This window comes from Poecilia reticulata, linkage group LG1 (genome assembly GCF_000633615.1).
Source record: "Poecilia reticulata strain Guanapo linkage group LG1, Guppy_female_1.0+MT, whole genome shotgun sequence".
Classification (NCBI taxonomy): Eukaryota; Metazoa; Chordata; class Actinopteri; order Cyprinodontiformes; family Poeciliidae; genus Poecilia; species Poecilia reticulata.
In genome coordinates, this window is record NC_024331.1 from 16,801,148 (window position 1) to 16,827,629 (window position 26,482).

A 26,482-nucleotide genomic window follows, 5' to 3' on the forward strand; every position below is an offset into this window, starting at 1 on the left:
GAACAGAAGTTGAACTCTGTTCCTCCTCTGTGTGGGTGACACTTTGTCCCCACAAGACTTTGTGTTTCAAACAACCTGCCAACAGAAGAGCTGGTCTATACTGGTTCCTGTTGGAAATTACGATTCTTGCTACAGAATTGATCATTTTTCTGATGGAAACACTGTCTGATATCAAGGAGCCATCTTGCTGTCATTTAACATCTTGTAGAGTTTCCATCCATTGGTAAAGTGTAAATATGTAAATAACCCATCATATTTGCCTCTATTATTTTAGCGTTTTGAACAAATAAAAATAAAAAAACTGATTTTGCACATTTTGTACAGATACAAAACCATGGATTCTGCATTGATCTACTGTTCTGTGGGGTTCTATTTACTTTGGCAAATGAATATTAGATTTAAAAGTAAAATAGATTGAAAAGTCATGAACATGGAAATTATATTGATCAATTTCACACACGAAGGCTGATACTAATGCAAACATTACACCAGACTGGCTTTTTTTTTTTTTGTCTTTCCAATCTTTTTGTATTTTATTTAGCACGGTTTACGTTTCACTGTCTGATTTGAATTACTGAAATAAAGCAACATTTTGATTATCCAATTTTGAGCTGTACAAAGTGCAACACAAGAAGGAACATTAGTATGTTGCACACAAAGCCTGGACTTTACTTGCTGATGTCTGCACAGATCATATTGTAAAGCCATCGCTGGAATCATAAATAAAAGGTGAGGCCTCCAACATTACGTTTATTACACTGCATTAGATATAAATTCCTGGTACGTTATCAGTACTGAATAAAACAAACTAAATTGATCTTTCCTGCAACATCACCTTAGAGAAAGTTTGATTGCTTATCATTTAGTGACACTTCTCTTTTACATAATTTTATTTGCATCTGCTGTAGATTTTGGACACAGCTGACTAACAACAATTTGTTACAACCAGTACATAAGCAGCACAGAAAGAGACTGTAAACAAAGTTTATTCAATCAATCGATTATACTTTATTAATCCAAAAGAAAAATTACATTGCTTTTCAATACAGCTGTCTGAAGAAAGGCAAACTTGTGATTCAATCAGATGATTAAATACAACACTTTCCTACAGATAATTATTATTGTTTATTCCATTAAAAAAACTTATTTAGAATGATTTTTAGACTCGAAGCAGCAGAAGAAAAGATTGATTAATTCCTCATCTTAATAGTGGCTGAAAGCACTTGTAGTAAGTGCTTTCAGCTCAGTTTTGGCTGAATATGTCCAAACAACAGAGAATATGAAAGCTTTGATTAAACATGATAAAAATAAAAATAAAGCAGAAGAAAATAAACACGGAGACAAGACATTAGCTGGGAATTGAAACAACTCTGATGTGCGATTTAAATAAACAAGCGACAACAGATTGGAAAGATCCCTAAAAGCTGTTATAGATAACAGAAGGTGTAGAACAGATATGATGTTAAAATAGAATCTGAAGGGCACAGCTTTTATTAATACACTGCAGAAACAAATGACTTAAGCTAAGCATCATGCAACATAAAACTTCATGAATTTTAAATCTTCCCTCCTTATAGATAGCTCACATTAAGCCAACAGAGCATCCCGTTGGTTGGCTCGCTTTCCCAACTTTTAGAGGAAACTAAAGTGTTTCATCTCTGTGGGGCTTAAAAACACAACAGAACCAAGTTCAAATCTGGACCTGGACTGTTGCTGAATATCTCCGTTCTCCCCATCATTTCCTCATCCAAACTCCACCAGTGAAGCCAAAAAAAGTCTTCCAGGTGAACAGAAGAGAGAGACGGATGTTTCATTTCTTTAGTGAAACAGACTCTATATGACGTCTGCTCTGATCAAAGAAATGATGTCGACACTCAAGGCTTGGTAATCCCGACAAAGTCAACGTATCCATTTACTCTGATTTCTAAGATTTGGCATAGTGTGGACAAGTAATATTTTCATCTCATCATATTTTTTTTTTTTTTTGCTGTGACTCTCCATCTGGTCTTTATAGCCTCATCTACAAATAAAAGCAGGTTTTAAAACACATGCTTAATATGAAAACACTGCACGTAAAATGACAAGTGATTCATTTTCACAATTTAAACCTGATTTAGTAACCTAAAAATTGATTTTTGTTTTGTGGTAAGAGATTATTTTACTGAATTGCAAGTATTTTATCATGTTGGATGCATTTTTTTTTTAATACAACTCTTTCCTTCCCATTTCCTGATACCAAAGCCTTAATATCAAGCTTCTCAACTTCTCCCTGAACAAAGTGGAAGCTGAAAGACCTGCATGTTCATAGGAAGCAAACACCCAGCAGTCAAAAGTAAAGACTTTGCAGGTGTTTGTCCAAAAAGATTTGCTGCTAGATGCCTTAAAAGGACAGAGCAACGCTGGAGAAACAGGGTCTGTAAAGTTTCTAAATCCATCAGTACACTCCTTAACGTAAAGTGTGATCATATCACTGTGGATTTGTCGCAACTGAAATAATCACTGCAGTATTTCACAAGAATATTGCAAGCGATTTTCTGATATCGTGCAGGAATTTCATAGACGGATCTGAAAATCCACAACTGAACCCAGATTATCGCTCATAACACATATTTTAAGAGTGTAACGGTAATAATCTGGTCCACTGCCACAAGCTCAGCTCCTGCCCTGCTGTATATTTTCCGTTTCAGATTAGGAAAAAAAAAATAAAAAATGTGACCATCTCCAATCCACACTGATTGAAAGACAGTTAAGTCTTATTCCTTGATTATACTGGATGTTTTAAAATCAAATGTTTTCCTTTAAATACATCCCATAATTAGGAACAAAACACAGAAGCTAGTCCCAATCAGCAAATCCAAACACTCGAGTAAAATGCTTCAGCAGCTTTTACTCTAAACCAAATACCAACACCAGCTTCTCTTTCAGCCGTATGACCGAAACCGAAGCTCCCACACCATCCACCAAGAGCTAAGTGCTTCATTATGATCCACCCTCAGCCCTTCCCACCCATTTATGTATTAAGGCTTTCATCTGTCTGCTTAGTCAGTCAGCATAGAATCATAGCCTTAATAATCCTTTTGTAAGGATCACCTTATGACAGGACATAAAGGAATGGTCCAACCAAAATAAAGACAGATCCACATACAGGTGAAAACACAGTGGACTGTCTTTACTGACTAGGAAAATAAAATAATCAAGAAGGAAGTGTTTAAAGGTATACTAAGCAAGGTATAGCTAAACATAACCTTGTATCAATGTATCATTGTAGGAACTCCTTGCCTTATTTTATGTTGCCAATTTATCTGGGGGAAGACTTCCAGTAAAACCCACTGACCACTAACCAATGACCCCCCACTTTTATATTGTCTTAGCTTTAGCTGCTCAACTTGTAAATGTTTGTTTCTGGATCTTGCAATATTAAAACAACATCTCTCAAAGTGAGGTTTGTACAGTTCAATGGAAACTAGAAACTTTGAATTTAGAAATACCAGCTGCGTAGTATGCCTTTAAACCCAGAGGAATCTTGGCACCTCAGAGAAAGTGACAATAAAGAGAGAAATTGTTGAATATAAGTGTGATGATGAAGTTAAATAGAGTACACATTAGCCAATCACAGAGAAACATACCGGCAATTTTTGGTTTGTAGTTTAAATGTACATTTCAGTTGGGTTAATAAGGATCCTTGTTTATCATTTTATTTCCACTTCCTCATTCCAGACTAGCCAGTGCTGAATGACGCACTAGATAGTCTTGTGTTTTTCCTCATGCTTCACCGTAAACACATGCAGCTTTCACATTTTAACTGCACGTCGAACTCTACTGAAGCTTGCACAGAGTAATGTAAGAGCCACTGGAAAAAATCCAGAAGGCTGGGTAGACGGCCTCAGCGAACTGGAAACTAAACGAATGGAAGGGATACGCCCTGTCTGCCACGTTATAGAACGTAGCCCTGCCCTCCTCACAATCCAACAGCACCCCGACACGCTTCGGGTTCGGATTGATCAGCACCACCTCCGAACTGTTGTGCCAGGCCGACAGCTTCACGTTGAACCACTCGACGCACCAGGACTTGCTGTTGCGACCGAGCCTGCTGGTGGGGCCCTTGCGGTCGATGCTGCTGTAAGCCAGCCCGATGCCGATGAAGTTGTTGCTGCTCAGTCGCACCTCCCAGTAATGGCGGCCTGCGGAGAAGCCCTTGGAGGCCAGCACCTGGGAGCAGACGGCGAAGCGCTCTGGGCAGTCGGGGTAGTTTGTGTGCTCGTCGGACACCGAGGCCTTAGTGAAATTCTCGCTTAGTTCAATGCGTTTATGGGCCGTTTTTTGATCAAAATTGAGCACGGTGCCATCTAGTGGAGACAGAACAAAAGTCAAGTTTAACGACAAACGCCTGCCAATCAGAGAAGAGGGAAAGATATTGGTTTCCTTACATTTCATAAGGTCACTTCGTTTCTCAGCAGAGCTTATCTCTGAGGGAATGTCTGTAGTCTCTGTGAAGGGAGACAGGAAAACACATTTCAAGCATTTTGTTCTATTTCAAAGTGTTCAGGTGCATCTCAAGTTAGAATCTCATCAAAAAATCAATTTATGACAGTAATTCAATTCAAAAAGTCTTAATTATGATATCGGTCTGTTTCTAATGATTATATATTTCAATTGTTTTGTTGAAGGTTCTAGCAGATGACTAATGAAAATCCAGTTTCTCAGAACATTACACAATATCAACTTAAGATGCTTTTTTTATGCAGATATGCTACTGTTTACACTACAATGGAGAAAACTGATAACTTGACCATTGTCCTGAATGCAGTTTGTTTTAAACACATTGCAACATTTAAATCTGGTACCTACCAGTTACTTCTTTGTTTTCAGCAGACGCAGGACGTCCCCTTGGTTTTTCTTTCACACCAAACTCCAGCAGGTTTTCTATAGATTTTCCCAGTTTCTTATTGCCTGGATTGGTTTCGGTAGTAGGACAAGGGCTTTTTGGGGCTTCTAGAGAGAAATAAGTCATAATTTTATATATCTCAAATACAACAAAAACTTCTAAGATTCACAATTATATACTACTTGGGTTGGTATATCAGAAAATCAAGAAAAAGCCATTAGCTTGTAGGTTTTCAATGTACTCCATTGGTGTATGTTTTTGGTTTGTGTTTGATTACATTACTTTAGGAATGTGGTTTGTTTGAGTGATGAATTGAAAAAAAGTTGTGTTTTTCTTACTTTGAGGTTTCTTCTTTTGGGCCAGTTTGCCCTGAGGAGCTGGACTGTGGGATCTGGGGAGTCGAGGGTTCGGCAGGGGAATGCTTGGCTCTGAAGAAAGTGACAAACATGACAAATACAATTTTATTACGCATCTCTTAGGAATGAGATGGATTACAGACACATAAATTGGCAGATTGAAAACAGGTGTTGGAGAGATAAACACACCGAATTCCTGTCCAAGAATCGTAGTTGAATACCCAGAGGCAGAAGCTGCTCTTTCACCTGAAACATGAGTTTAGTTTCTTAGCCTTTCATGCTTTCATCTAAATAATTAAATGCATTTCCTCCAAGACACCACCTCGCTAAATCACTGCACCAGTTAAGAGTATTTGGTTTGATTGGTTTCCTTTTCTTTTTCCTCTCCACATATTAAACCACTCACCTGCTGCAAATGTGCCAGTATTTATGTCTGAAATAAAATTGGATATTTACTTCACTATGCTTTTATCGTGCAACTACACAGGGTGGAGCCACCAGCTCATAAATGTGCTTGCATAATCACCTGCTATGAGTTTGGGGATTCTGGCCTCCACAGGTTGCTTCAAGAGCTCTGTCAGGTAGTTCTTCAATGTCAAAGCAAAGGCCTCGGATTGCACGACCTTCTTGGAGTCCAGAGTGATTCGAGGGCTGTAAGGGTCATAGCTTACAGCCTGGGGAAGGTTAAATGAAGTCTGCAGGCACAGAACAACAGAGAGGTATTCATTTGGAAATGTGTATTTTGATGACCAGCCATCATGTGCGTGCAGCAAATATTTAGCATTTTATGTTTCTTTCTTTTCATTCTATGCATGAAGAAAAGGGTTGGGTAGAAGAAAAGTGAATGTTTGTGTGCAGACAGTGCTTGGTAGAAATGTATTCCTTAAATTTGCATTTTACCATATTACAACCATGCACCATGTGTTTTATTGTGGTTTTATTTATGAGACCAGCACAAAGTTGAGTTTAATTATTGAGGTTAATGCATGGCTATGTCAACCAAGCAAGTTAAAAACGTGTGTTGCAATTAAAGCAATAAATCGTTCGGGAAACGTCTCCATCAGGTCAACAATGCAATGAAGACTGAAATGTTTTGTCCATTTTCTTCGCAAAATATCTCAGAGTCAGATTGGAAGGTCCAATGCTTAGGTCTTACCAAAGATTCTCAGTTAGGTTTAAGACTTTGACTGCGCCATTTTGACACATGAATGTGCAGCTACCCAAGAACTAAGATGGTTCGGTTTGCTGCTTGTATGATTAATTCTCTCATTTCTGTCAGACCATTTTCATTTTAAAACGATGACTTGAACAGTTTTCTATGAGCTGTTCAAAGATTCCGATACTTAAAAAATAAAAAAATATTTAAACTTAATGGGACACGTTGTTCATTTTGCCGTTTGCCGTTATCCCACCTGCAGGAAGGCCAGGGTTTGGGACTGACCCAGCAGACAGAAGATTTCCTCCTTAGCTTTGCCGATGTTGTTGACGTTCTCGCTGAACTTTGAGATGAGACCTTTGATTTTGGTTTCACCGGTCTCCACCTCTTTGTCTATTGCCTTCAGGGCGTCACCCTCCTCTCTGGTCATCATGTCCCGCATCTGCTGATACCCGGCCGACAAGGCACTTTTCCTGTGGATGGCCGACTCCTTGTGAGGAGCACAGCAGCAGAAATTATCCCCACGACACAACAAACTGAAATCAACAGCATTACAGCTCTTCATTCAAGCTTTAATCGTTCAAATGATACAAACCCTTAGCTTGTTCTGCATGACCCTCATTTGAGAAATTACACTCTCGTTCTTCGAGAGCTTTCCATCCAGAAAAACTAACTTCTCTCTCAGGTCCACCTGTGAGCAGAGAAAATAACGACTCATTCAATAACAATTCATTCATTCATATCATGTGTCATTATGTATGAATGGATAAATATGCATTCAGTTCATGTAGATGCAACATTATTTCATGGTGAAGTGCTGAAGCACAGCATGTATTTATTTGACTCGTCAATCCTGTTCAGATTCACCGGTGTTACGGCTGACATTGTGACTGAAATGAACAGAGTTGTTTGCGATAAAATATCGACTTCAACAGTCAACAAAATCAATAATTCAACAGCACACCATCAATTCCAGGCTGCGCAACAACCGCTAGTTTATAATTTATTACGGCATATTTACTTTATTAGTCGTTAATGACGTAATAAACTCATGTTGCTCTGATAAGTTGTCTTTGGTAAACTCGAGGTTTACGAGGAAAAACAACTCCTACAATGTATTGTCTCTGCTCAGGTGATTCACCTTCTGACCTTTGACCTATATGATCAGAGTCAGTTTAAGCTAATTCATGGGTGAACCATGAAATATTTCAATAAACACTTATAACAAGATGACTTCAAGTGTTAATGAGTTGCTCATTTAATCTTCCATAGCTACTTCTAAATTGAAATATTTTTAAAAAACAAATTATTGATTTAGTGTTTAGATTTAAACACTATTGTTACAGCTGGATCTCAATAAATAAAAGTAGGTGCATTTTTTTTTACAGGCTGATGAAAATTATTACACCAGAGAAATGTTTGTAAATAAACTAAGCTTCATAATCATCTCAAGGCCGTTTACATCTGATGCTTGTCCACCTTCACCTAATAAGTTTTTCCTTCCACTCAGCTTTCTGTCAATGTGCTCGTACACAAATTCAATTCAAATTTAAAAACACTTTATTGATCCTAAAGTAAAATTAAATGTTTGTTATGTGAACCACTGGGTTCTCCAACAGTGACTTTATGTCCTAACCTTCCATGTGGTTGGTTTAAATGACCATCTGCTGGACAGTGGTTATGACTGTGCAGATCAAAATGTGTTGGGTTACATTATACACAAACTATATTCAGAGAATCATAAGGAATTATTTTCATTATTTCAGGAATTACTTCTTTTTTTTTCTTTTAGTTGCCCTTGTATTAGACTGAACTACCTCTTTCTTGCTCCTTTGCTCCTCTGGAGAGGTGAAGGAGCAGCCTTTGTGGACCTGCTGCAGGCAGAGGCTGCAGATCGGACGCTGGTGTTGGCTGCAGAAGAGCTCCATCAGCTTGTGGTGGTCGGTGCAGATCCGCTCCATCAGGTCCCCGACGGGCGACGTCAGCTGGTGGAGGCGGAAAATGGGGTTCTCCCGGTGGGGCCGCAGGTGCTCCTCACAGAAGGAGGCCATGCAGGTGAGACAGGTCTGGGCTGCCTCCGCTTCCATACAGGTGTCACAGCGGACCACATCCCTCTTCTTCTCCTCGGGTTTGCTTGCAGCAGCAGCAGCAGCACCTTCGGTCTTGTTGGACCTGACCCTGAAGGTCTCCACCACGGTGCTGAGGACCGTGTTCTTCTTCAGCTCCGGCCTGGTGGCGAACAGGGTCCGACACTGGGGGCAGCTGTAGGAGTCCTTCCAGGTGGCGAGCAGGCAGTTCTGGCAGAAGTTGTGTCCGCAGGGGATGGTGACCGGGCAGTCAAAGGTGCTCAGGCAGATGCTGCAGGTCAGCTCGTCCTCCAGGCTCATGAGAGAAAAGCCAGAGTCGTCGGCTTCGGCCATCATGAAACCTACAGCTGCAGTGACGAAGAAACGAAACTTAAAGGCGGCGCATGACAAAACGAAAGTAAGAGACAGATGGTACGGATTCGTTTACGAAGAAAAGTTCGAAAATTTAAATAATATGCATCAAGATTGTATCAGTCGGCTGCTTTTAAACAAACATGCAAATATTACGTGCCGATTGTAAGAACCTTTAATTCCTTTAGTTCAACACTGTCGTGAGTAGACAGTGTCACGCAATTTCATAACCGAGCCGCGAGCACTAGTGTTAAACTTCCGCTTTAAATTCCCAATAAATTTCTCTTACAGTACCTTAAAGTTTTCGTGGACGCAGTTCAGGTCGGGTTTTCAGAGCAGTCTGTCTCAGACCGAGGTGGAACCGCGGAACACCGAGGTGAACCGTGACAGATCGGCTCTGAGCAAAGTCCCTCCCTTTGTTTAATAGCAGGTGTGGCGTTACGATCAAGTCAGAGCTCATTTCACAACAAAACTCAGTCTGCTGTAGTTTCGACCAGTGATTGGCTGCTCTAAAATATGATAAATTACGTAATCACCAGCAGGCAGTGGCGGAGCCAGAGGGGGGGCCAGTGCCCCCCCTGTCATCTGATTGGCCCCCCTAGTGGCCCCCCCAGATGATTGACATGTAACAGCACCAGGTTATTCCTGTACATTATTTGGAATCATTCTAAGCCAACCTAATATCTAAAGAAGAAAAACAATAATAAATATATCAAAAGAAAATGTATAAAACTTTATATAAGTCCATGTGATGACATAAATAAATAGATTTTTATCAGGCGCGATACCAGCCTCCTTTATACTCATAACAACAAGCTGATATTCTTCTCCTGGGTGTTTCAGTTGCTGCGCTGTGGTGCAATTCAAAGGCTAAAGCACTTCATACCTGGTGGTTGTAAAACACCAATAAGTTATTTATTGATCCTCCGCAAAAAAGAGAAAAAAACAAAGAGGGGCCGACAATGTTCCTAGTTTGGATCAGAGGTGACGCTACAGTTTTTTTCGTTGTCCGTCAAAGAAAAAAATAATTTTATTTCTAATTTGTAGTCATCAAACGAAACATTTATTATTTCTCTGCTAGAACGTTTTTGAAATCAGGTAACAATTCACGAAATGACGTGATTAGAAGACGACAACTTTAAAAGTCTAGCTCCGCCACTGTCAGCAGGCCCGCGCAGAGATCACTAAAGGGGCAGGTGCTCAACAACAAAAAAAGGTCACATCTAACCACATTCTAGGACAGAATATTAACAAAGCCGCTCAGCTTTCAGAGTTTAATAAACAACGATAAATTACAAAAATTTGACGTATACAACCAAAGCTAACGAACATCTCCATATAGAGCATAACACTATGCCTATGTAAGATATTTTATTAGTAATTTCTTTCTGCAGGTCTATTTTGTTACAGGAAAGTATTGCAATATTCAAACCCGCAATTTAGCAGGATATGCAAATCAGAGCTAGACCAGACATATTTTGTCTTTACAGAATTACACTATTAAAAATATAAACAAGGGTACAATGCAACCTTTTAGTGACTGTAATCTATAAAACAGAGCTGCCTGTTTGCTGCACTTGCAGTGGAGATGAACATGGTCCATTCAGGAAAGCAGAGCTGCATCAAACTTTAACGTGGAACTGCAAAAAAAACAAACAGATAAAAAAAACAAACAAAAGCAAAAATTGAATTGTTAATGCATCGAGCCATCATTTGATCCAGGTGCACTAAACCAGGGAGAGAACTAAAGGACAGACTTTGGGGACCCCTGATGTAGAGGGATGGCATGCTCCAAAAAAGTTTTTTGTCAGTTGTGCCCTGAACTGCAGTTATTTACATGCCCCATCTGTGGGAGTGCATTCCACTCCCACAGACAAACATTGGCACTTTTGAGTTGAACAAACAGGCACTTTATATGGCCAAACTCTGCAACATTTTAATGGCGTTTAATCTGACATTTGATTTGTAGTTTTCAATCCACTGCTACATTAAAGGGCTATCCTAGGGTCTTTTTTTGTGTAGGTATCTCCATTTGATAATTTCTCATTTGAAACTTATTCTGACTTATCAAAACAGAAGTGGATAATTAGCTGAACCAAGGTTTTTGAAATACAGCTTATAGATTTCTAACAGAGGATATTCTAGAGACATAAGACTCAATGCCAGGGTTATATTTAGGGTATATAGCACAGAAACAAAAGGAAAATAGAAAGTCATGGATCACAGAGTAACTGTTCCTATACATTCTTCTGAACTTAAATATTAAGCAAAAATAAATGCTTCAGACAGTTGCATTTATTTTAATGGGGTCAGATTTAAAAATGTCAAATGGGACTCTTTGTAGTTTTTTACATTTTATTTATCAGACAGGTTTACATGTAAAACATACTTGACATTTTGGTACAAAAAAGAAGCGGAAAATGTTGATAAACCTTGTAGGTTTGTTGAGTCTAGCACAGGCATTTATACAAAATGAGAAGTGTGTCTGTCCGGGCTCAGGTGCTGTTGATGTGGGGCTTTTCAGGGTGCTGCGTCTTGTTCTGGCTGCTGCTGTAGGCCTCGTTGAGCTGCTGCAGGTCCTTCATCAGGCCTGCAAACTGTTCCTCCTGTGAGCAGAAGTGAAAGCAGCCATTAATGTACTGTCATCATTTAAAGTTGTACTGAAAAAGAATAATCTGCTTGGGTTCAAACATGGCCTCTTCTTAAACATAATTGAAACTTTTAAACCAAATTTCTTGTAGGATCCAGGTTCAGTGAGTACAAAAAAAAAAAAGCCATAAAACAAGTCTCTATGCTTTCCTTTACCACCATGCTGGACTGTTGATTTAAGGTTTTTTTTGCTGCTTCATTTTTGTTAAACACAGTGGATCACATTGAGGCCACATTTCCATTATGCTGCCTACGTCTTTCATACACTTCTTCCCTTTGTTCAGATTCAGCCTGGCACATGTAGGTGGCGTTGCCATTTTCCTCTTAAAGACAAGTGGCTAATTCCTGGCAACCTTTCGAAACAAGTTAAACTTGTTGTTTACTAATTGTACTTAAATGTGAACATGTGAGTCCTAGCCACTCCTATGAAGACTGGAAGCTGTTTTGAATATTTTCAACTTGCTAAAAAAACATTGTTCTGTTCCGTGTTTGAATGAAAAAATGTCATTGTCTTTCTCCCATCATGGCACCTGAATGCATAACACCAGAAAAGGCTGAGAAGTTGTTTTTGTAAAGCTTCCAGTCAGAATTATTTTTAAACACATCCATTTGTATTTTTATTTTTTTTGTATTGTGCGTATTTCTTTGTTTACAAGCTTTTAGCTAAATTCTTTCTTGTTCTCTTGAATTTTGCTAGGCTGCAATATGTATTGAGTCGTGTTTGAGAACATCCAACATTTAACAATAAAAAATTGTTTAGCATTTTGATGGACTGACGCATACTTGGTGCAGTATTTTCATGCTTTAATGCTCAAACTGTGTACAGCTTACCAAATAAATTTGACTTAAACCCATATGAATTCATTCTAATTTTGAAAACAAAAAATAAATTCACTGATGGATATTTGTGTCTCTGCTTTCCTTACCAGCACATTCATTCTCTCGGCTGCGGCAAGTGCAACATCTAGCCTTCTCTCATCTTCTTCCCTTTCCTCTTCAATCACTCCCAACCTGGAACAAACACAGACGCCAGCAACATGGTGAAGTTAGAAAAAATGTGGGGAGGTTGTCTCTTCAGTTTGATCCCAAAGATTGCTTTAGCAGGCACAAAAACTAATTCTATACAATCTCACCTGAAGGTGGCACTGGCGAGCTGCTCGTCTCGCACCGCCAGCAGGTTCTTCAGCTCATACACCTCAGCTTGCAGCATTGCATTCTGGTCCTGGCTTTGGATGATGAAGTCCTCGAGACGTTTGGCCATGTCCAGCTCCCGCTCTGTCACCTGCTCTATCCCCAGACGGAGCTCTGACAGCTCCTGGGCGTGCTGGAAGGGAATGACACATTTATGTAAGTGTAGGAAGTTGAAACCCAGTGTGAAATCAGTTCTGGGGACGGACGGACGGACGGACGGTGGAAACATACCCGGTCCAGTAAGCTGAACTGCTCGTTCTCGGCTTTCATCTCACCCGACTCCCTGTTGGGGTTGACAATCCATGGAACCGGTGCTGGAGCACGCCTGATGCTTTCACTCTAAACAAGGGAGACAGGAGACTGCTGGGTTTGTTTTACTGGCAAAACAAAAAAAAATATCTCTGGAAAATGTCAAATAGCATAGATTTACTGGTTGGTATCGCACGCTGAGGCCAGGCTTTACTCACAGTATCTGGTCGTGTGATAACTGGCTCATTGACCTCGGCCTCTTGCTCTTCGTGGTCCGATGTCGGCAGCGCTTCAGAGCTGATCTGCCTCTTCAGGGCTTGTTTGCCGTGACCGGGACGTCTGTGTGGAGCACTCTGGGTTCTGGTGACTGGTTTCCTCTCTCTCATGTTCTTGCGTGGTCTGCTTTCACTGCGAAATAAACAGATCAGTGTGTCATAATGTCAGTATTTCATGCATTACTGAACCATAGTAAAATCAAAATGCAGTTTTCAAATTATTCTTTTGTATCTTTTTTTTTTAACTCTTTGATAACATCTCCTGCAAAACTGCATGTAAAATTATGATCTTTTGTGATTCTAAAAAGCAAGGGAAAAAAAATGTGTTGCCACTTTAAAAAAATGTTTTAAATTGTTTACTACCAATTTTTTCTACAGCAGTGGTTGGTGGTAAATCCATTTTTATTTAGCTTCACAAACAAAAGATTAATCTATTGGAAAACCAAGGTTAACCGAATGCAGTTCATATGAAAATCTACTGTTGTCATCTTTCGTTTTGACTAGCTTTCCTTAGAGGATTTTATACATTTCAAATGATCTTCATCACTTGTGAATTATTTAACAAGTACACAGATGTCATATTGTACCTGTCTTGTAGGCCTTTGGAGTCCACAGGCAGTCTCTGGAGGGAAGACTGCAGAGGACTGTACTTTCTCAACTCCCTTGGAGGAACATACACCGGCTTGGATGGTTTTGAATGACTGCAAAAAAAGAGGCCGGTCAAAATAGCAGCATAAAGCTCACGGTAGACGCTCAAGGCACCTATCTTACCTGTTCACAATGATCCGAGGTGCTTCAGGACCAAGTGAATCACTTATCTGGTTCAAGATTGAAGGCAGAGGATGCAGCTTGTCAATTGTGTCCTGAAAACAAAAAGCTGGAAGTTAGTTTTACAAAAAAAACATCTGATGTTAACGGACCCTCGTTTGCTCTTGATTATCAACCAAACTGGAATCACTTTCCGTCCCACCTGATCCTTCTTGTAGATGATGTCCACCAGGAGGCCGTGCAGCACAGCCAGACGCAGGGGCAAGTCTACGTAGCCATCAAAGGATGTCATCGGGATTTCAGTGTCTTGATTGGACACCGTTTGCAGGAAACACCTCATCCCATCCCAGTGCTGCTCCAAGAATTCATTCATGAACAGCATGTACTCCTCCTTCTCTCCAAACCTGAATCCGCACAAACATTTCATTTGCTTAAACATTTCCACATTCGCTCACGCAGCGTTTGTCAACATGAGTTGAGATGACTAGATGCGACTCACAAGGTGGAGTTGGCCAGGTTCTGGATGACTTTGGCAGTAAGGGTGAGGGTCCGCAGGGTGTTCGGCTCCGGATATGCCTGAGTCAGTCCGAAAAGAGAAGGACTCAGGATAGCAGGACATAAGAAACGAAGGAAGAGCGAGGCAGAGATGAGTCGCTGCCCAATTTCTGCTTTCCCTTTGTCTTCACACAGCTCCATCCAGTTGGAGAAGATCTTGTTTAATTCCTCAGGAAAAGATCTGCGAAAGGGAAAGATATGCTCAATCAGTTCCTTGAAGCAATTTTTCTTTCGCTTCTTCTTCACCAAGCCGTCGTGTCTCACCCATGTATCCCGATTATCTTCTGCACCACATCTTCGCAGGTTTCCCTCAAGTGCTGCTGGTTGCTCGACAGTTCAGCAGCGGGACATTTGAGAGGGTCAACTTCACAGTTCTCCACCGAGGCGTACAGTCGGTTGATGAAGTCCCCTTCATGAGAAAAAGAAAGAAAGAATTTAAAGCAGAAAGCATTCGAAACATTTCAGTTAATGTATGTGAAAAGAAAACAGAGATGCAGCCAATCCAATCCAGTATTTGTATCAGGTCTGAAATCGACCTTTCACCGATTGGATATTAATAGAGGTACCGTAAGAGAAAACTGCAGATCTCTACAGAGGAGCGACAATGATCTTCACCTGATAACAGGCAGGCTTATTTCGTTGCTGATGCTCATTCGTTTTGTTTAGTTTTTTAACGTTTAACCGCAGCTTGCCATGGATCTTAAATCGTTTGGAAATGTCGAAACCCTACTGGGAGTCCTTGACTTGAGGTATGGATTTTTACAATCTGGATTTAATGCACTAAGCCTCTGCTGTTAACTATAACTTACAGTAAAAAAAACCCTGTTAAGACAGTTTTAAAATGTCTCCATAACATGTTCTTAACTTAAACAGGGAAGCACTATTTTAGTGAGCTGCTTGGTGAGACTTCTCATCTTTTATGTAGACACGCTCCACTCAAGAATATTTAATGTCTTCTCCCAATGCAGAATAGTTTTGATGGTGAAATGTAACAAATAAATGTTTTACAAGTTGGATTCCAACTCCAAAGAAACCACTCTAATCTTTACGCTTTACCTACCTAGTGTGTCAATCAGGTACTTCTGGCCAACCAGCTTCATATATTCATCTATGGCTTTCGTAGCCAGTGTGTTTTCTCTGAAGATCAATGCTTCCTTCTCTCCGAGTCGGTTAACCTCTGCATCGCCCAAATCAATGAGGAATTCCTGGAAAAAGCCCAACACGAACAATGAATACAGTTTTAAAACAACAAAGTGCTGAATTTCTGTTCTTGTGTTGACATATTTTCTCAACCTTGGCCTTGCCAATACTCTGGAGTACGTGGACCAGGGCTCCCGCCAGCTCCTCTTTCTCCTTCACGTTGAGAAGTGGCTCCAGGTTTCCACACATTTCTACATATCTCACTGTCACGTACTCCGCAAACTCTTTGTACTTCTCCATCGGCAGAACTTTCAGGTTCTGGAACCGGGCCTTGATGCGGAGGGAAGCCTGTGAACTCAGCACCTCCTTGTTCCCAGCTGTGGCCGACGCCTTGAACGGCGTGATGGGATACCACTTCTCTTGATAGGTCCGACCTCGAATATCTGCCAAAGGTATGTTCACGCTGCCCAGGGGATGCAAGCTGAACTCGTCCCGGGAGTGGCGCTTCTTTTTGGAGTCTTCCTCACGGAAGAGATGCAGGCTGATTTGGGAGATGGAGGGAAGATTGTCGAGCTCGAAAAATTCCCCCCAAAACAGTTGGCAGCCACCAGCTGCGCCCCCGCCACCCCCCAGGCCTCCTGAAGACCCGGAGGCACCGTCCCCAGCCATGCTGGAGCGATTAGTTGGCTTGCCGACGGCTCGACTGCTGGTGCGGGCAAACAGGGTTCCATCTAGGTGAACTTCACAGTAGTAACGCCGTTTGGGGGGAAGATCCTTTGCTTCGTTAACCCACAGACTCAAGGAGTTCTCAGTGCGCTCAATGTTGTCCTGTGAAAATTAAGGAAGGGTTTTACGTGGTATTTAGATGCTGCATAACGTATTTTTCACATGCAGAATAACGTACCTTGTTGGGCTGAGCAGCACGTCTCAGGTCTTCAATCCAACGATCGCGTTCGGCAGCCGAGGAGCAGCCGAAGCAGTGGGTGTTTTCAGAATTTATCACCTGAAACACGCAAAATTCATCCAGTTACTGAGAAGACCCAGCACTTCCAGCCTGTAGAACCCAAACCAGAGTTTACCTCAAAGCAGTACTTTTCCCCTAAGATGGAGCTGTGGACCGGTCTGATGACAGTGCTGGTGTCGGCACTCAGATCCAGACTCCCTACTGGAACCGATACGGACTCGCGGGATCCATACTGCCTGTACGTTACAAACAACAGTGAACAAGTTAAGCAGAGTACACCTTTACAAGCAAGTCCAAGCCAGGTACGAGTCTCACAGCATGCCACGGTTTTAAAAGGGACAGTTTTAAAATGGCTGAAGTTATACGCCACATCTTTTTAACGGTTTAAAGTGTTTACGTACCAAGCTATGAGAAGCGTGACTGTAAAGCATCTGGCTGCAGGCTAACTACCCACAGCAATGATCAACTAATTATAGTATTTTTACTCGGATTTATACTGTGAGAATCTCATACTGGCTAATGTACCTTAGTCCAAACCCAATTAAAAAAAAAAAGTTTACATGCACTTAGGGAATCATGCTTGTTGACGCGATTTCCCATAAGTCAATTGTCATAATATTATGACTATTTTATGTATGCATGATTTCCTGAACTAAATGGATGAGTTTGCTATTATCTTCAGCTGTTTTTTTCAGCTGAAGAAAAAAACAGCCATTGCTGGCTGGAAGAGAATTGCTTTTAAAGGAAAGAAGCAAAGTTAGATTTATTTCCTGTGCTGACCTGAGGAGGTTAAAATACTTTAGAAACATAAGAGTGTGCTTCACCTGCTCAGCTTGTTTAGTCCCGGGTTCAGTTGGGTGGCACTGTTCCTTTTGGCCTTATCCAGGCGCCGTTTGATCAGTCCCTGAGGGCGAAGATGTTACACAGGGGGGATAAATGCAATTATGTATTTCGTCAAGAGGAAACGCTGTGTTGGCTCACAGTTTATCTGATGCGTACTAACTCACCCGCACACCACCGTCCTGATTCTTCGGCCGAGAGCCGCCTGGGAGGCCCACCGGGTCAGGGCTGCATTCTGAGGGTCAAGATGAAAGATGTAAAGACCAAAAGGACATTAAATCTATCACAAGGTTTTTGGAAAATATACTTTGTGTAAAAAGTAGTTTTTTTCCCTCTCAAAATGTTGTTAATCCTGGCATTTTTCACTTAGGACATTTTTAGCTTGTGAAGAAAAAAAGCTGTTGTTTGAAATACATAAACCGTTTACTTCAATGCATTTTGATAAGACATTTCGATGACATTTGGTTATCATTACCAGCTTTTTTTTTTTATTTCATTTTAAAAACTCCTTCTAAAATTCACATTTTCTACTTCTAAAAGCAGTTTATGACACATCTCCCAAGTAAAATCCAGCACCGTGGTTCCCCACCCAGTGGACACATTTGTTTACCGAAGGGAACATTTGTCAAAGCTGCAGTGATAGTCGATGAACCCAGAATGAGCCAGACAGGATGTGGTTTTTAGTTGGAGACTGATAGCTACAGAAATCATAGTCAAACTTAGAAGCTTCACGAATGGGGATTCTGTGAGTCTTTCATGTAAATGAACTTCTTCAAAATCTTCAATACATAATTTCCTCTTCTTCTTAATTTCTAGAGTCACTTCTTCAGAATGAAGTTAAAGTTACAAGGAAAATGTGTATTTTTGCCAACAAAGCATTTAAGTTAGAGCACTGTCGGACGTTTTGCTTACCTAAAGCTCCTCCGCAAACAATCCAGCGTCTAAATCCCATCATTTATTCCGAGCTGAAAAAGGCGTTTCGCTGTCTTACTTAAGAAGCTGTGTCTCTAACATTTCCTTCCTCTGTTCAGTAAAACATGCTGCTCCTGATGCCGTTCAACAACCGAGCCGATTCAGGATTGTCATCTCAAGATTGCGGCTTCTACCTTTTTCTTTAATATTTAAGCGGAAATCAGACAAGATGCTTCTTGATCCCTCCCTGTGCTTCTCTATCCCCCCCCTGTGCTCTTCTTTCTCTGCGTCTGTTCATTGGACTGTTTGAGCAACCAGCCGCGATGTTATCTTCCTCAGTAACTCACAGAGGAAGCAATTTGACAGTCAGCCTCACAATCAAACATTCAGCCATTTCCTCTGTGACTTTGTGCAGAATCACATGTCTGATGTCAACATACAAGATGCTTTTTCCAACTTTAATTTGTGTGTCTCACTTCGTGTCTCACTTGTGTGTGTGTGTGTGTGTGTGTGTGTGTGTGTGTGTGTGTGTGTGTGTGTGTGTGTGTGTGTGTGTGTGTGTGTGTGTGNGTGTGTGTGTGTGTGTGTGTGTGTGTGTGTGTGTGTGTGTGTGTGTGTGTGTGTGTGTGTGTGTGTGTGTGTGTGCGTGCGTGTGTATTGACCTGCGTCATTGTCGGCGAGGTTCTGAACACTGAGGTTGGACAAACAGCTGCTGACACGGTTTCGGATCCACGTCGTCGGCTGAGAAAGACACACACGTTGAAACTCTCCAAAATTAGACAAATGTGTTTTTTAGAATGGCTGTGAAATGTACAACAGGTGCATCTGAAAAAGTCAGGAAAGTGTATTTATTTCAGTTATTCAATTCAAAACTGAATTGAAGTATGTGAGTGATGCTCTCTGTATTATATAGATCCATTAGACACAGAGTGACATTTCAAGTATTTATTTCTAGTATAGCTAAGAAGGACAAGAACATAACAAAGACCTAAAAAGTTGTTTTTTGGAAAATTTTAAAATTACATGACACCAATAACAGGACATAAAGTAAATGCCACCGCACACAAAATGATCCAGGTTAATCATTCGATTACTATCCTTCGGCAATATCCATTATTGACTACTACACTTCTTCCTTCCACTCAACTTTCCATTCATTAATTTAGAATATGCATCTCAGTTGTCAGATCAAAAGTACCTTTTGAAAATAACAACCTTAGTATTAAACACTTTTTATTGAGTCCACATTTCTGTTTTTTAAATATATGTATATATTTATAGATCTGATGTAATATTTAAATTTAAAATTTCATATTCTTATTAAGATCGCTGGAGATAGGCACCAGCTCCCCTTGTTGTTGCCCATCTCAGCAACAGCAGGCTCATCTCCACGTGCTTAGGGATCAGGGTGTCAGACAGTGGATTAATGAATGAACGTTCTCATTGTCAGTGGAAATTATCTTAATTAAAAGAAATTGAGGCTTTTAAGCATCCATCTGTGTGTTTCACATGGTGATAAAATTCCTGAAATAAATGGGTTTTTCATAAATATTCTAATTCATTGAATTGGTCTGTGCATGATTTACAGAGATAGTGAACTTAGGGTTTCACTTCCTCTAAGCTACAATCATCACAATTTATGAAACTGTTTAGAAGACATCACTCTGTGTGCAATAAATCGATGACCTGAAATAAATTCACTGTTCTGTTTTTGTAAAAAAAAATGTTTTAGATAAACCTACATACAGGTCGTATAACCGTGAGACTTGTTACCTCATCCTCTTGAGTGATGAGGATTTGTCCGTCTCCCAGGATGCAGTTGGTGATGTCCCATAAGGGGACCTCCTGCGGTGGGACCCAGTTTTGTCTTGTAAATTCACCAGCTGCAGCATGCGCCGGCTCAACCTCCTTCAAGTCTGCAAGAGGACATTGACTTCACTTACACGCACAGTCGATAAGGAAAGAGGTGTCTGTGATCATTTCGGGCGCACGGTGACCCTTGTTTGTTTTTTTATTTAGTTCTAGTAATTACGGCCTTATCTCACTCGCCGTGTGGCCACTCCCCTTTACTGATGCTATCCGTTTCTTCATGACACACCAAGAGATACGGATATCCTGTTGTTTCTCAGTAGCTTTGCTCAACTTCCTTCTTAATTTGCATTGTCTCTGTGTTTACTTTTAAAAACTATTTCTTGCGGATGCAGAAAAATGAAGATACTGAGAAAACCACTGAATAAATGAAGGGTTGCTGAGAAACAATGTTTTTTGAAGAAAAAAAAAATCCCTATAATGATTTTCAACTACATTGCATTCACCCAAACCACTTGTTGAAAGGATCCTCGAGAAAATGACCAGACTGCTTGTTGGTACCTTTTTCTCTCCAACTTTAGGATTAGAAGAACCTGTTCATTGGCATTTATACTTTGTCCTATCCCAATAATCTAAGTGATTATTAGACAATAATATCAGGAGGAAAATGTGTTGTCAGCTGGTGTTTTTTTTAAGTGTAACCACCTTCATGATCTGTGGTTGATTGTTTTTGATTTGGGTGAACAGAATAGATAAACCACTGTGATTTTGTTTTTATATTCAAACACCTTCTTCACCTGCAGGATCAGTTCCAGGTTTTATTGCCGCTACTTGAAGCTAAAGAGATTTTCTGTCCAAATGCAGTGCAGCATAAAGTGTGCCATCTTGTGTCGTAAGTTAATTATCAGTGCTCTGCAGTTCTCTGCCCTGCTGTTTGCGGTCAGAAGGAGTCATGCACAAAAATCCAAAATCTGCTTTTTTTTTTTTTTTAATAATCACTTTCATCTGCCCACACACAAGATCTAGGATCTAGTTTGAAATGTCTATCAGACGTCATGTGACTGTTGGGTGTTGCTCACACCTTTTCCTTCTTCTCCCTTCTCATCACTGAACACGATGCAAGGACACCGGGTTAAAAGTTTGACTTGTCAATCGAGAAGCAACTCGGGGGGTTGCAGGTCTCCCAGCAACCACATGTGCAATTTGGAAGCGTGTAGTTCTCTCTAGTCTGGGGCCATTGTCATGGGGAGCTCAACACTTACAGATGCTTATGTCAAATGGGCTACACCATTTTATCTTATGTTCATTGTGTGTTTTTTTTTCTTTATATGAAACTTTTGCTCCAGCTAGAATAATTAGACAATAGTTAAAGTCAATTAGCCTATTTAGTTTGGCAGCTCAATGTCTGCTTTAATAGGTTGTAGCCTTGAAATCAGTGTTACTTCTCCTTTAAATTCTCTGATGACGAGCCGTTGCTCCTCTCTACCAAACCTGGAGCCAATGATGCCAGCAGTGTAATTAACACCCACGATCTGAACACAGATGTTTGCTGCCTCTCTAGAGCCGTGCAGAGGCCATCCACATTCTGGCTAATTGGTATTGTTAAAGTTCGGTGTCAGTCCAGTGTAAAGAGGACCTCATAGCAGTCGGAAATAAGAAATACACCAAGCACAGACTCCTTGATAAGCAGTTGTGTTTTCCATGTTTCTACATGCAGGAAGCAGATGGAGAGGCTGAAATTAATTAGTTGCCGTTTGTGAATTACCTGGATATAACTGTGACTAATATACAGTATATTCCATATACAGACATTTTCATATATAATGATGTAAATGAGGTTATACAAATTCACACAAACTATATGTGCTAAAGTGATTGATGCTGACCATTGGTTGGACTTAATTTTACAAAGGATGTTTTTGCTGATAAACTATAAATAATTTTTTTTTACCAAGTTCTGTCAATGGTAATTACAAAGGAAAATTAAAAAGCAACATATACAACATGTAATACTGACATCTGAACTTTCACATCAGTGTAAAACTGGAAAAACGAACAAAAAACAAATTTATAAAGGTTCTTTTATTTTACGATATGTCAGTAAACTGGACATCGTTGCTTTCTCTCTCTCTCTCTCTGACTCTCTTGTGCATCATCTGTATCAGGTGTGGGCAAAGACTGCAATCAGGCTTATTTTAAATGCAAAATACAAATTCATAACCTTTAATGGGGAGCTCAACACTCCCCATTAAATTTTAATTGTAATTCAAAGTTACAATTCGTGTAACTGAATTGTCTGGCGGTTTAGGCTTCATTAATCATCAACATCATCACTACGTTTCATCCTTGCACCGATTGTTTCTTATTTTGATTTTATTTTTATCTCTGATGTTATTTGAATGATTTTATTACTTCTATTGGTTGCATCTTGAATTGAGGTGGCTTTGTTTTTTTCATTATTTGTGTATTCTCCTACCAGTCTTTTGACTGAAAACACTGTCCAAAGTTTTCTGCATTACTATTATTATTATTTTTATTTTATTTTATTTGTGCACAGGGCCAGCGTGTATTTGGGCAGACATAGACCTATATTATTTTCAGGATGTGATTATTAATACACCACCAAGATGAACCACTTTGGTCTGGACTCTGAGGTGACAATAATGTGGTAGTTGAGGGCGTGGCCTGGAGCATGATGGGGGTTGGGTCCACAGTGATCAGCTCACCCAGGATGCCCTTCATGCTAGAGCTGCAAGTTCAAATAGTTGACACATTTTTGAATCAACTAATGTTGACTAAAAAATTGACCAAAACTAGAATATACTTTGCAATTATTTCTGCTGCACGTTTCTGCTCAATGCATCACTGATTAATGCGATGAACTTCTGAAATATTTTCAATCTTCCACTTTTTTTTGTACCTACAAAACAATCCAATAGTCATAATTAAAAGAAGCCACATGCAGAGTCCTTTCATTTCAAAGTAAGTTAATAATATGTCCAGCTTGTGTCATTTTTCTATTAATGACTTCCATTTTTAAAGTCAGCTAGTTTACAGTAATAGCACCAGACGCTGTTTTTCAGTAACTGACATCTGAGAAGTTCCTTCTCACCCTTAAATTAAGCTTCTCACCATGCCAGCTCGGTGGTTAAATACGAGCCTCATATGGTTTTGTGAAAAAAAGGTGTCACATACCACACCTTTGTGCCACCAGAACATCTGAAATGCTACAGGAAATCATAGCCTCACCACATGTGGTGAACGTTTTACTGCTTTAGAGCCGGACGCACTTTTACGTGGGAAAGTCCACTTTTTGCAGAGATGAAGTTCCGTGCAACCTAATTGTTTAAAAGTTGCTTCGTCATCTTAAACGTGAAACTCAGCACAGACTGTGTTTTTTTTTTTGTTTTTGTTTCTTAAAAAAAATACTTTTATCGTAGACTCAGATTGTGTGTCGGTACCTGGGAGCAGCGCATGCTCGCTGTTGCGGCTCTGCAGCCTCGGCCTCTTGAGCTTCTGGGTCACGTTCCACAGGTACTTCTTGAAGATCGTCCCCCCGCTTCCTTTCGACGAGGGGTCATTGGAGGAGGCCCCTGCAGCCTCTGGGGCAGCTGATGAGGAGGAGGAGGATGAAGCTGGCTGGGCTGAGCTGGCGGAGCTGGAGGAAGGTGATAAAGCTGCAAAAAGAGATCCAGGAGGCTCGGACAGAGCCCTCCTGAACGGGTTCTTCCTGATGACCCCAGCACCTTTTTCAGCCTTGGTTGCCTCTCCACTTTTCCCACCTGTTGAATTCTTGTCCCCAGGATCCTCACTCAGGGCTTTGCGCCAGTTTTGCATCTTGCTCCACTTGTTGCTGGAGGCCTTGTGGATCTTGTCGATAGTGGATGTGGAGGCGGCTGCAGCCCCGTCTCCTTCTTCTCGCGGCTCATTGAGCGTTCCCTTGGAGCCGGTGTGCCACTTGTAGGTGTTGAGGGGATCAGTGGTCTCAGACGGTTGAGGATGCTCGACAGGAGACTCCTTTTCCTTCTCTGGTGACCCCTGCTCCTTTGACAGAGGCTGAGCTGCATGCTCTGAATCTTTCTCCTCGGTGCCCATTTCAGATTTGACTTGCCTGCTGCTGAACTTCTCTCCAATTTAGAGCTGCATTAACTGCCTTCATAGGAGGTTTCTCCAACGTCCTTTCTGAGTTACTGCTATCTTGAAGATTTTTTCATATATATTTATTTCTGCTCACACAGGCAAAGTAGTCCTCCCTGGTTCAGGCTCGGTACTTGTCTCGTTTCCTGTCTCGTAAAAAAAAAAACGTTATCCGGCAACAACAGTCTCAGAGCTGCTCCGCCTGCGGTTGCTCTGCTGCAGGACCCAAACTCCTCTGCTGCGTGTGCCGTTTGCTTCCTCATTGAGTGCCACTGAGAACTTCACTTTTTTACACAAAATCCTGCTATTTTTGTCTGCTGTTTATGTTCTGAATAATAAAAAAATAATAAAACTTCCCTCTCTCACTTCCTGTTCTGCTTTAATTGAATGTTTTAACTACGACAAACTGAAATACAGTTTTTTTATTTGTTTCAAAGTAAAAAAAAATAAAAATAATTGTTACTATTTTGAGAATGTGGTTTACTGTCAGGGTGTGAAAGGTAGTTAACAGTTTGTTTTTTTCTGTAGGTGCAGTTTTGACAAATTTTGAGTCGTCTGTTGTGGCACAGCGGTCTGAGAAAATGCGGCTTTGCATGATTTTACTCAACAGGTTCTTGAGCTTGGTGACATTTACATCAACACATTTCACACTTGAAGTAAAAATACTTAAGAAAATGAATTCCAGAAAGGTTTGCACATAATCTGATGTACATTGGACCTATCAGTATCCACCTCCGCGCAATTGTCAGAGGTTACCTGTGGGCGTACTATGGACTGTTGACTGTTAAAATCAATTTCCTGTGAAAGCAAGCCTGTGCTTCCTGTCACATCAGTCTCAGAGTCACAAAACCACTTCCTGTTCTCGTTCTTCTCTCAGCTTATTCACACCTGCAGGGTGTCCTACTAACGCCTGATGGCACACTGATCCACAATTTAATTCAATTCAGTTTATCTGTTAAAGCACTAAAATTCACAGCAAATGTCATACTGAGGTACTTTACAAAAATCATTTAAATCCAATCATACATACAGTCCAACTGATTATGAAACGGCACAAAAAGCTCAATTAATTACTCAAAGTTTCAACAGTTTCTATCTAGGGAAGCCCAGCAGGTTGCACCGAGTCACTGACCTGTGGCATCCACTCCTCCTGGACGAGCACGTGGCAACAATAGATAACCGCTTGCATTGTGTTGTTGACTTTATGGCAATCTCTCATGCCAATGATGCATGTGGCGACAGTGGAGAGGAAAACCTCCTCTTTAACAGGAAGAAACCTCCAGCAGAACCTGAGTCGGTTCAGGCCAAATGCAACGACCGACTGGTGGGTTTGAGAAGACAGAGCAGATACACAGACACAGAACTCAGGTAGGAGGATTAAGTTACAGAAAAGCAAAAAGTTAATAGCAGTAAAGAGAGAGAAAGAGAGAGAGAGAGAGAGAGAGAAAATCAAGGATAGTGGAAATCAAATAAACATGAACTCATGTGAAAACATTAATTGTTAGAAATGTTGTCCCTTTAGAAAACGGATTAAGTAATTAATTTGGAAACCGAAGGATTTTTCCAACACTGACACTTATATACATCTGTAAAATAATAAAAGTAAACTCCAGTATTGTGGATTGCATGGGAATCTCGAGGAGCTGGATATTTGAAAAGCTCACCATCTGATCTCATCACTAAGATTTTACAGAGTTATCATTATTAATTTGTCAAAATAAACATCTGAGCAGTTTACGGTAATTTAATTCTGCCAGTTAAAGCTGTAAGTGACTGAAACATGGAGCCAAAGTGGAAACTGCAGGCAAGAGCTCAGTCACCGAATAACACAGTCATAAACTCCCCTCTGGTGGTGACAATAGGGAAGCGCAACGATTTTTCTTTGTTGTTCCGAATACCTAGATGCATAGTTATGTGTTTTGGTTATAATGATAACCAACATTTTAAGTTGGATTTATGATAGGTATGTTTTTGTCTGTAAAATCCAGGAAAGAAGAAAACGAGTTCAATATCCTGGTTGAGTTCAAAAATAATTATATTTTTTGTGGAGCATGTGATCTGCCATTTTGTTTTGTTATAAATTTAATTGGGCACCAAGTGATTTCATGCAGAAAGAGTTAAAAAAAACAAAACACCTATGGCTTCAAGGCTGACGCTA

At 40.5% G+C, this 26,482-nt stretch overlaps 2 protein-coding genes across 5 annotated transcripts; both read right to left on the reverse strand.

The window, feature by feature from the left end:
* Positions 1-970: 970 nt before the first annotated feature.
* On the reverse strand, positions 971-9,310 carry trim25 (tripartite motif containing 25). 3 transcript variants are annotated; one of them, XM_008407110.2, is made up of 11 exons: positions 9,130-9,310; positions 8,215-8,831; positions 6,993-7,088; positions 6,654-6,887; positions 5,768-5,936; positions 5,648-5,674; positions 5,431-5,487; positions 5,224-5,313; positions 4,849-4,992; positions 4,428-4,487; positions 971-4,346 (listed from the first exon to the last, which is right to left on the reverse strand). In XM_008407110.2, exons 2-11 carry the CDS (start codon positions 8,818-8,820, stop codon positions 3,817-3,819), a joined length of 2,013 nt encoding a protein of 670 aa, XP_008405332.1. In that variant the 5' UTR covers positions 8,821-8,831; positions 9,130-9,310; the 3' UTR covers positions 971-3,816. The 3 variants fall into 3 exon arrangements, with proteins under 3 accessions (XP_008405332.1, XP_017161013.1, XP_017161016.1); XM_017305524.1 differs by lacking the exon at positions 5,648-5,674; XM_017305527.1 differs by lacking the exons at positions 5,431-5,487; positions 5,648-5,674.
* A 1,877-nt stretch (positions 9,311-11,187) lies between these two features.
* Positions 11,188-24,522, reverse strand: rasal3 (RAS protein activator like 3). Of its 2 annotated transcripts, XM_008407085.2 has the most exons (19): positions 23,649-24,522; positions 20,152-20,294; positions 19,041-19,119; positions 17,634-17,701; positions 17,451-17,530; positions 16,742-16,862; positions 16,567-16,665; positions 15,816-16,490; positions 15,583-15,727; positions 14,787-14,931; positions 14,467-14,703; positions 14,170-14,371; positions 13,971-14,062; positions 13,787-13,900; positions 13,143-13,332; positions 12,907-13,014; positions 12,618-12,808; positions 12,411-12,495; positions 11,188-11,441 (listed from the first exon to the last, which is right to left on the reverse strand). In XM_008407085.2, exons 1-19 carry the CDS (start codon positions 24,280-24,282, stop codon positions 11,331-11,333), a joined length of 3,519 nt encoding a protein of 1,172 aa, XP_008405307.1. In that variant the 5' UTR covers positions 24,283-24,522; the 3' UTR covers positions 11,188-11,330. The 2 variants fall into 2 exon arrangements, with proteins under 2 accessions (XP_008405307.1, XP_017165890.1); XM_017310401.1 differs by lacking the exons at positions 19,041-19,119; positions 20,152-20,294; positions 23,649-24,522 and adding an exon at positions 18,379-18,621.
* Between the last annotated feature and the right edge of the window lie 1,960 nt (positions 24,523-26,482).